The 11,235-nt window shown below is 43.4% G+C and overlaps 1 protein-coding gene across 1 annotated transcript; it reads left to right on the top strand.

Moving 5' to 3' along the window:
* Positions 1–315: 315 nt before the first annotated feature.
* LOC131246023 (RAP domain-containing protein, chloroplastic) lies at positions 316–6,737 on the top strand. The gene is made up of 3 exons (XM_058245875.1): positions 316–2,598; positions 3,032–3,114; positions 6,469–6,737. Exons 1-3 carry the CDS (start codon positions 759–761, stop codon positions 6,538–6,540), a joined length of 1,995 nt encoding a protein of 664 aa, XP_058101858.1. The 5' UTR covers positions 316–758; the 3' UTR covers positions 6,541–6,737.
* Positions 6,738–11,235: the final 4,498 nt, after the last annotated feature.

The raw sequence follows: 11,235 nt of genomic DNA, 5'->3' as shown, positions 1-11,235 counted from the left end.
CAATTTCGAATTTATTAAAATTTATTTCTATTTTCTGTTTTTTTTCCTCGTGGATTCGAGAAATCTCTGTAAGGAGTCCGGAGAAGTTCCTTGGATTCGGAATAGTTATCCTCTGGAGGAAGATGGTGCTCGACCTCACGTCCTTCCCTGCGTCAGGTCCACAGAGCAGGGTGCCGTCACTTCAGTCGCTATTTGGCTACTGACCTTGCCAGTATCTCATCCGCGAATGATATTGAAAAATGGATGATCAAGGTGGACCCCACAGAGCCCGCCTGGACCGTCCAGGCGGGTGCAAGACGCAATCCACTTCCTAGTACCCAATCTCCGCCCGTAACGCCTAATCTGCTCCCCTCAGAGAAAGGAAGCTGGGGAAGTGAGTCGGAAACCATAGAGCTTCTTCCTGCAAGAAATCTTCTCCTCTTGAAGTCGCCGGATTCTCATTCTCAAAGCCACGTACGTCTCTCTCTTCACCGACCATCTGGTGGGCCGCACCCTCGATCGGTCACGTTGGCCTTTTAAAGTCACTAACAGGGAAGTGACTTCTCATCTCCAGCCCCATGAGGTTCTGTGGCAGTTATGCCTGCAATTGACTTACAGGTGGATTTCTTCCCCCCAAACACCATCTGTAAGTGACTTGCCTGTAAGTCACTTCCCACTTACAGAACTTACAGGCATCCACACGATCCCTAAGATGAATTCCATTCATGGGTAGGAGATTTTCTTTCATTTGGTTTCTGAATTTCTAACTTCTATTTGAGATGGAAGGGAATTTTAGCACATTCTCAGCTCATAAATGCTTACAACCTCTGAATTTTCCTATAAGAACTGTCCTAACCCTTCCAACGATAAAAATGCAAAATGGGTTTTGTAATCGGGGGCTCTATATCTGTTATCCGAAGATTTACAGAAAGATTTGCGTAAGTAGGGATGAAAATGTTTCGGTGGGAGCGAAAACCACCAATGATGGAGTGGATTGGGAAACGGAGTTTTTGGGTGAGATCAATCCGTTGGGTTTCCAACCCCCAAAGAAGAAAACACGTCAAAAGTCGGAATTGCTGGAGGACACGGTAGGGATGGAATGGTGTGTGAAGGCAAGGAGAATCGCATTGAAAGGTATCGAAGCACGGGGCCTAACTCATACGATGGAAGATTTGGTAACCATAAAGAAGAAAAAGAAGAACAAGAAGAGTGATATGGAGAAGATTGGTAAGAAAACGAAGAATTCAAAAAAAAAGAAATCTGATGATTCAGAGGACGAGTTTGAGGAAATTGATGAAGAGGAAATGGGTTCTAAGCATGGTGGTAGTGACCTTAGAAGGGAAGTGAGGTTGATGGGAGATGGATTTTTTGAAGAAAGGAAAGAGAAAATGAGGGAGGCTTTCATACAAAGGCTTTCGCACATGAAGGGACCCTCTGATAGGAAGAAAGAGATCACCTTAAATAAAGCATTCGTGGATGCGCAGACCGCAGAGGAAGTTCTAGAAGTAGCTTCTGAGATGATCTTGGCTGTTGGAAAAGGGCTGAACCCATCTCCCCTCACGCCCTTAAATACTGCGACTGCCCTTCATAGGATAGCCAAAAACATGGAGAAAGTGTCTATGATGAGGAGTCACAGGCTAGCATTTGCCCGTCAAAGGGAGATGTCAATGCTTGTGGGTGTTGCGATGGCAGCCCTGCCTAAGTGCTCGCCTCAGGGTATATCGAACATCGCATGGGCATTGTCGAAGATAGGCGGGGAGCTTCTTTATTTATCAGAGATGGATAGGATTGCTGAGGTTGCTATTGCCAAAGCCGGGGAGTTCAATGCTCAAAACGTTGCTAATGTTGCAGGCGCATTTGCTGCAATGCAGCATTCTGCTCCAGACCTCTTTTTGGAACTATCAAAAAGGGCATCTACAATAATTCATACATTTCGGGAGCAAGAGCTCACTCAGGTGTTGTGGGCATTTGCTTCTCTGTACGAGCCCGCAGAAGCTTTGCTCAACTCACTTGATAATGCTTTCGAGGATGTGAGTGATTTCAAATGTTGCGTGGAAGATGCAGCATCTACTCCAATGGAGAGTTCGCTTGGAGACCTGGACCTTCCAAGGCCTGATGAAAGAGACGTAGAAACCATTGAGGATCTTTTCGTGGGAGTGTCTTTTGATGCTCCTGTGCTCAATTTCAAAAGAGATCAGCTTGGAAGCGTGACCTGGTCCTATGCAGTTCTTGGACAAATGGGCCGCCCTTTCTTTTCCCGTGTATGGACAATTTTGAGCCGTTTCGAGGAGCAAAGGATTTCGGAGCAATATAGAGAGGACATCATGTTCGCCTCGCAGGTTCATCTAGTGAACCAGTGCTTGAAACTTGAATACCCTCATCTTGGGCTATCGCTTAGGAGCAATCTTGAGGAGAAAATTGCACATGCTGGTAAGACGAAAAGGTTCAATCAGAAGATGACTTCTTCATTTCAAAAAGAGGTGGCCCGCCTTCTTGTTAGCACAGGTCTTGACTGGGTCAGAGAGTATACAGTCGACGGATACACTTTGGATGCAGTGTTGGTTGACCGAAAGATTGCTTTGGAGATTGATGGGCCAACCCATTTCTCAAGGAATTCAGGTGTCTCCTTTACCTATATGTTGTTATTTTTCCAATTCATCAATGTTAGTCACCCCACAACAAATTTTTGGGCATCTGAGCCTTGATTAGGTGGACCTGACTTTGCAGATGACCTAGCCCAAAAAATTCAGATTAGTCCACTTATCAGGTGGGCCATGTGTAAATTAAAGGTGGTCAGTTGCCAATGTTTATAAACCATCCATTGTTTTCACATGTGGTCCACTTGTTGAGTTGACTTGCCTAGTTTTCAGCCTGGTCATCTTCATGTGAGGGTCATGTGATGCCCCATTCAGATATTCTCTCTCACGCCAGGTTGGCATGTATGGCAGTAGGCACATGTAAAGATACATGTAGGCTTAGCAAAGCTCTATTAATCAGAACCCACTTTGCTTCATTTATGAGCCACTGGTAACTCACTCTTGCTTCCATGCAGGGACCCCATTAGGTCATACAATGTTGAAACGCCGCTACATTGCTGCTGCTGGCTGGAAGCTGGTTTCTCTCTCGCATCAAGAAGTGAGTAATTGCGTTTGACACTTGACCTTTTACCGGCAACTACTATCGATGTTCAGGAACATGGTTACTGACTCGGATGCTAAGTCATTGGTTTGGCCAAGTGTCAATTATCAATTCCAAACTTCCAACTTCTATTAGATTGGAAAGTATTTCATTGGTTCGGCCAGTTGAACTTGGAAATTGAAAGATCTGTTTCCTAGTCAAGTTCTAGTTTTTGAACATTGAAAAATATATCTGCTAGTCGATGTGTATCTATGCTTTTTTCACAAAGGGCTTATAAAGTGTTTTCTGAGTATTAATTAAAGGCGTTTTAAACATGCTTGGTGAGTCCTGGTACGAAACAACTCTATACAGGATTTTGCATGAAGTATAGTCACAAGAACACATGTTCACAGGATGAGTGTGTAGAGGAAATGAGGATGCTGGGATGGATGAGTGGCAAGACAAGGAAACATGGATTTATAAACAAATTCGAGTGAACTTAGGAGTAGCACAAATAGGTGCTAAGATGAGGGAAAGTAGACTTAGATGGTTTGGCCATGTGCAATGGAGACCAAGAACTATACTGGTTAGGAGTGATTATGTTCAAAGTTGAAGGCTCTAAGAGGGCAAGGGGAGGGCCCAAAAGGACGTTGGTGGAGGTAGTAAGAAAAGGCTTGAGGACCTGTGGTTTAACTAAGGATATGGTTTGTGATAGAGTGGAATGATGTACTTGGGTAGCCGACGCCAATTAGTTGTGTTAAGGCTTGGATGATGACAATAATATGTCACTAGTCTTTGAGCTCTGTCGTTGGAAGTTACTGTATTTCCATTAAGCCGAATGGCAACCGTTGATGGAAATTCGGCTGGCAGCCACATTTTGTTTTTTTGCCATTTCGAGCTGACTTGATAGACTTCTTCCATTGAGATTCTCCAAGCCAAGGTTTTTGCAAGATTCCAAACAAAGGCCTATTTGAAAGCACAAGTCGTAGCTATTCAAATAGTGCAAAATGCACATTTGCATTCTTTCCAGATTGGGTACAAGTAGGGGTGTACACGAACCGAGCTAGCTCGGTTAGCTCGCTCGACTCGACTCAAAGAGGCTTGATTTGACTCAGTTTGAAGCTGAGTTCGAGCCAAGTTGAGCTGATTTTTTGAGTTCAAAAATGAGTTCGAGCCGAGTTTGAGCTGGCCCCAGCTCGACTCGACTCGAATTGAACCCAACTCGAACCGCACTCGAATCGAGCCAATTCGGTGACTCAGTTACTTTGATATTGATATTGCTCACCAAGCGTTTGATGAAATGACTCAATGAAGTGTGGCTAGTGGCAAGGAAGGTATGTATATGAACCAAATACCCTTTTTTCTTGATTTGTATGTTGCTTAGAAGGTGTTTGATAAAATACCTGTAAAACCACTGTTGTTGTTTTACATATAGTGAGATTTTGAAGGTGCAGTTCATGTGTTTGTGAAACTGCTACACAGGCGAACTCGGCTTGAACTGGCCCGAGTTGCTGACTGAACCGAGCCGAGCTGGCTAGTCAGGCTCGTGGACCGAGCTGAGCTGAGTTTGAGCTAGGGTTAGCTAGTGGCCGAGCCGAGTCGAGCTGAGGCTAGCTCAACTCGGTGTACACCCCTAGGTGCAAGTGGTGTTCATTAGCTCCTTCAATCGAATCTTGTTACATAGGTTTACCTTTTCGTAACAAAAGTTTCATTTTATCCTTCAAGGTTTTGGCTTGTATTTGGACTGGTTTTCTCTTTCCATGAATGTATGCATTGTGAGGATTGATGCATATGAAGGACGATCAATGTATATCAATAATGCATGGCCATTTTCACACCGGGCTCGAGTGGGGTGGCCTGTAGGATGCAGGGGCACACTCAGGATGGGCGGCCCGTGTGAGGCAGAACCCATGTGAAATGGGGCCCACGAGGGGGGTTTGGCCGAGGTCCTAACCCATGGGATGTGGGGCCTGGATCATGACATAAAGAGATTGATTCGCCATGTTCTATCGGTTCGAGCTTTTAGAGCAAGTGGTTAATTGTCTTGCATCAAAGTGGTATCAGAGCAGGAAGTCTCATATTCGAGACTCCTCACCGGGGATGATTAATGTAGGAGTATTTTCACAAAGGGCTCGAGTAGGGGGGTGATTAATTGTCATGCATCAGTCAAGCTCTCAAGTGAGGAGGAAAAGAAAGGCCTGTATGCTCAATAATGCAGATGCATAACAATATTCATATTGGTGGACATGCGGGTTTTTTTTTTCTTCTTTTCCTGCTGAATCAGGTTTTTTCATGTTCTCAAATGACCATGATATTGCTTTTGCAGTGTTAACAAGGTATGATTATGAAACAATTTGATTCAAGTGATTGAATTTGGTAATTTTAGCATTTTGGATGCACCCTAGATTATAAACGGTTCAACATCTAGAAAGAATGGTTATTCTTTCCACTTCCATTCAGGATAGCATGAAAATAGAAAATCACATTTGGTGGGATACTTTTTCTGAAATTTCCACCCATAATCAATATCAACAATTGGCACCAGTACTGATTCAGGGAATAAGAGTTGGAGAAACAGCATCCTGCCTAATGTTGTTTTCTATTTCCTGGCCACCCAAAACGCGTAGTTGAATGGTTAGCCATCTATTCTGGCAAGATATTCAAATAAAATCACTTTTGATGTGGACACACCCCTTATGTAAGCTAGCAGCAGATCTGTTGTTCATTTGGTTCAAGTTTTCTTTTATTTGACTAGTAGTAGCTGAAGTTCATCTGCTGAATTTTCTTCAATCTAAGATATATTCATGGCAATCTTGATTTGTTTAATACTTTATATGTTCTATGATCAAACCATGCTTCATTGATAAGCCAGGGCTAGATTTCTATGTTCGTTTTGCACTGTTTAAAAGAAATGGCGGTGACTCATCCTCATGAAGCGTGAATGCCACTGTGGATGGAGCATATCACTAAAAATCTACTTACCAAAAGCAATTCTAACCATCCAATTAATTGCTATCAAATGGATGGTTCAAAGTAAAATAGTGAGTGGCTCATATTTCAAGAGAGAAAAAAAATCAGATGGTTAAACTTATTTTCTCACTGCACTGTCTCACTTATGTTCTATCCACAATTGAGTCAATGATTTGGGTGGTCCAGATTGCATTGCGAGTATGCCATGTTATATGCAATTTCTCACTCATGTGCCATATTTCTAATCACCATCTATAGTACAAACTATTTTCTTTGAATTCAAATTACAAACATTTATAATAGATGTTTCTGATAAATTATTCTCATTTCTGGATTCAATGAAGTACACTGCTGTAATATCAATCCACTGCGACTGATATATTGAGTTTATAATCATCACAGTGGGAGGAGCTTCAAGGTGGGTTTGAGCAGCTGGACTATCTAAGGAAAATTCTCGAGGTTCATATAGACTAAAACTGTGTCAACGCCCCCAATGATTTAGAAGGTAAACGCATTGGTGATGAGTGAGGTAATTCTTCAACTTGAGCATTATGCCGGCATTTGTTTTACTGTGATTTCTCCCATAGAAACAGATCCATTACATATGATTACTACTGAAATGTGATCTCCGGCATTGAGAGGATTTCCTTCTCTCAAGTCCAAAATTTAAACAGACGTTTTTTTTGGGGGGGCTTACACCATTCAATATCCTCACAATTCCTCCCCCTTGGGTCAATGCTATATATCCCTTGATGAGGAAAGCTAGTGTACTGGTTTGTGTCATGGATGCAGGGGCTCTGTATCACATGTGCCAACATGGCACACTTGGACAGGTAACACTGAGAGCATGCCATGACTAAAAAATCAGGCCGGTCCACTCATCAGATGTAGGGTTTTCGACAGGTGGGCTTTGGGTTGGGTCCTCTTGTACCCTTACCTGGGCTAACCAAGTTCGGGTCTTGCTGGGTCTTGATCATTAGCAGAGACCTGGACCCAGATCCAATCAGGCTTGGGTACCAATCGGGTCTTTTCATCTAGGTTTTGAGTTGGGTTTGGGGAAAATATGAGTTATTTACATGGTTAGACCCACCTGATGGATGGATTAGATTGCACACATATGTTGGACTTTGACACTGGCATGGTGTGTAAACGGGCTCTCTTACATGCTTGTGGCTTAGAAACCTCATTTTGTTGATAGACCTTACCCGACCCGATTTTAATTGGGTCCAAGTTGATGGACCTGATTTTTAACCAGGTCAGAAAAGGTGAGACCTGAACCTGACCAAATTTCTTACCGGTTCTCAGAAAGTGGATCCAAACCCATTAAAATCGGGTGTAGTCTATCGACATCCACAGGTCTGGGTACCCATTGCCAGCCTTAATCAGATAGGCCACATGTGTGCATAGAATTTGGACCATCCGTCATTTTCTTATCTAACCATCCACTTCTCACTAGGGCTGAAAGTCGGGTGGGTTGGGTTGGGTTGGGTTGGGTTGGGTTGGTGCTCAACCCTAGCCCAACCCAGGGTTTGTATACCTCAACCCAACCCAACCTTAGGAATTCTCAACCCAAGCCCAACCCAAGCGAGCTCAGTCGGGTTGGTCAGGTTGATACATGCTAATATTTTCGTTATTACATTAGTCTATTATATTTTCGATACACGTCTTATTTTTTATACCTATGATTTTATTAATTATATATGTGGTTATTTATCATAAGGAACTTTATTTTTTCTAAACAAACAAGCTAAAATATAGGACAACTACTCCTTTAAAAGTCATTTTTTGTAGCTGGCAATCTATTTGGGAGAGAAATCTGGTGTATATTGTTAGCTTGAGTCATCGGAAATGATGTGGACCAATGAAACCCGACGGCACTGGAATTTCTTGTGCCTTCAACACATTCGATCGGCACTCAATTATAATTTATAAGTAACTTACATATCAATCAAGTTCAGGTTGGGTTGGGCAACCAGAGACCTCAACCCGAGCCTGACCCAAGTTTTATCGCGTTGGTGTTTGTATAGCCCAAGCCCGAGACCAACCCCAATACATCCTGCCCCAGCCCAACCCAATGTTGGGTCGGTCTCGGGTTAGTCGGTTGAACCCAGCCAACTTCTCACATACAAGTATGGCTGCATCTCACCAGGTACCAGTTGGATTTTTGGTCCATGGTGTGCCCCACCTGATAAATGGCACGGATCTCATACAGTTACCCTGTTCTGATTATTGATGTGGCTGTAAACTCATGCCTGACTTGGGATCATTTATCACATGGCCAGAAATGTGGTTAATTTTCCCATTGGATGAAGTAATCAGGCCTGTGTATAATGAATTTTTGGGCCCATCACCGTTGCAATGGCTGTTATGAGCATGTTAGGCACAGAACATGTCCATAGATAGATCAGTAGAAAGTTGATTCCTTTATTAGTGATAAATAGGAAATTTTCCTGTTGCGATTTGTGCATGCAGTTTGTACATGTGGGGCCCATGGGTTGTTAATCAGACCATTGAGCTCTTGGCAAAAAAAAAAAAAAAAAAATCCCCTCAAATCACACAATTCTTACCTTTCGAAAGCTGGCATGCAATTACATGATTAATAAGAAATAGACCAACAACTACATTCAATAATAATAATAAAAGGCCAAACAGCGGGCGGCTAGGATCTTTTGTTTTGGGTCCATCAGATAAATGGATTGGATATCCTAACCATAGGCTCCATTAAGCAGAGCCATCCCTTACTGTACACTTGGGCTGATGACTTATCATTTTGGACCGTCCATCTAGTGGACCTAAATATGGATGGGAGACAGTTAAAAAACATATGTTGGCCTTCAAAGTGCTCTCTCAAGGGCCAGCCCTATAAGGAAAGCTGGGAATAAAATGGTGGGGGTCCAGTGTGGGTGAACAATCCTAGCCGTCCCAAGGGTGGATCCTATGGTATAGATGCCCTGGGGAAAAAATATATTGCCATTTCACAAACTAAATGGGCTGCATTTTATATAACATGTGGACGGTCAAGAAAAAATTGACCAAAATTTTCTTAGCTGTCTGTATTATAAAACCGTGGCCCACCTTTTGAGTGGGCAGGATTGACTATTGGGCAAATGTGTTGCCATGACAGGATCCTCGAAAGGGGCGATTGGATCTCACACGTCTCGTGCCCAGGCTGGGCTGGGTTATTCATCATTGGTCGAGGCTCGGCCCAGTCTAGACAACGGCCTGGATTTCAATTATGGGTTCAGATTAGGGGCCTTGATCCTCTAGGGCTGGACTGCACACTTGGCTCATTGCCACCTCTTGTGGGCCTTGCGGATGAATGGTCCGGACCATCATACCGTTGGTCAGTGGAAACAGCTTGAGCTTGCCTTTTGCACATCTACGTCTCTCATTAGTAGACTTCACCTTTCACTGATCCAGATCGTTCACTTAACCCGGTGTTTGTAGGGTTTAACTATTTTCGATTTCTTAGCTGTTCATTTGTAGGGTCATCAGATCACACGGCTAGGATTGTCTGAGGTGTGTGTTTTGCAGCATAGCCTGCCAATTGTGGGGTTCACTTTATGAAGTGTCTCGATTGTGAACTACAATTCTGCTGGTTGGTACCAAACATAAAAGAGTTTTTTCTAGAATACATCCAGACGGATTGCAATACCATGCGTTGGGACTTTATCCATCGAATTTGGGTCATCATCCAATGATCCAAACCGTTTATATGATAATTCTCAGTTTCTGTGGTGGAAATCAACAAATAAAAGCTCTAAATTGGATTATTTCAACTCTTTGATAATTTAGCCCTTTTGCTTTGAACATGTGACTATCAATATAAACTAGGTAGAATTAGAAGATTAGAATTATTCAATCCGCAAGGTTTCGGGGGGAGTCCTATCAAATAATTGGTTCGAGTCATTCGAAAAACCCCAATCCAATGCCCAGAGTTCCAACATATCTTATTGCAATACATCCTGATGAAGCTGTACACGAGGCCCAGCTCGGCCAGCTGCCAACCTGAGCTCAAACTCAGCTCGGCTTAGTCGTTGAGCCTAATTGTCTAGCTTGGTGTGGTTCGGTTAGTAGCTCGGGTCAAGTTCGAACTCGAGCTTTAATTTCAAGCTAAGTTCAAGTTTGTGCTTAGTAGCTTGGGTCAAGTTCGAACTCGAGCTTTAATTTCGAGCTAAGTTCAAGTTTGTGCTTTCGAGCCATGGACAACATCCGGCCAAGCTGCCAAGGCCGGCACAACTGCCCAAATACAATGAAAAATGGGAGATGGTTTGATTTTTTATCGGACGGATGAGTAGGGTAGTAACGAGCTGAGCTATGATCAGAGACTAGGATAACTAGACAGGGGCTAGCAGTGTCATGCCCCGTACTCAGAAATCGGGCTCACAAAATTCTCGATCGCCGAATTCAGCACCGACAGCCTCCGTAGTACCCCATTCTTGGCTTCCAAGACCCATGTACTAGATTTAGATCCTGGGATCTTACAATGAAGATTTTTAGAATAACATTTTGTAAAGAAGTATAACCACGAGCATAACCCACAACAATAAGCACAACGTCACCACATATCCACTATACAAAAAACTTTGATTACAATACATGAAGGGAAAATACGAGATAGATATCAGAAACTCCAAAAGCTCAGCTGCACACTCCTGCCTCAACTCGACTACCTCCTAGCGTCATTTGCACACATCTATCGTGCATAAGCTTACTGAAAGCTCAAAGGGTAGTGTAAGTGTGTGCGCAATATACATGTCAAGTATACAATATCAGAGTGATACGAAAATACTGGCAAGTCTATGAATGCTATGTGGAAATGCTGGCAAGTCCATGAATGTTATCAGCCATACCAAGGCTATGCGATGCAAGGCCTACATGGCCAAATGTCATATGCAAGATACAACACAAGTACACCAGTCCTCAGCTGGATCTAGATATCAGTACAGTTCCTCTCTGGAATATCATCGGGGTCTTATACACTCTGCGCCAACTTGCCACCTCATCTAAGCGTCGGCCCCGCTAGTTGATAGCGGACCAATTCCTTAAGCTAGTCAAACTCAGCCCAACATTGCCCCCTCCCCTTGGGCGGGTAAGGCCACTCCCCATTCCAACCGACCACGACACAGTGGGAGACGCGACATACTGGTATACGGCCCTCGTGCGTTC

This window comes from Magnolia sinica, chromosome 5, assembly GCF_029962835.1.
Source record: "Magnolia sinica isolate HGM2019 chromosome 5, MsV1, whole genome shotgun sequence".
Taxonomy (NCBI): domain Eukaryota; kingdom Viridiplantae; phylum Streptophyta; class Magnoliopsida; order Magnoliales; family Magnoliaceae; genus Magnolia; species Magnolia sinica.
The sequence above is the reverse complement of the archived record's forward strand: the minus strand, read 5'-3'. Positions and strand labels throughout refer to the sequence as shown.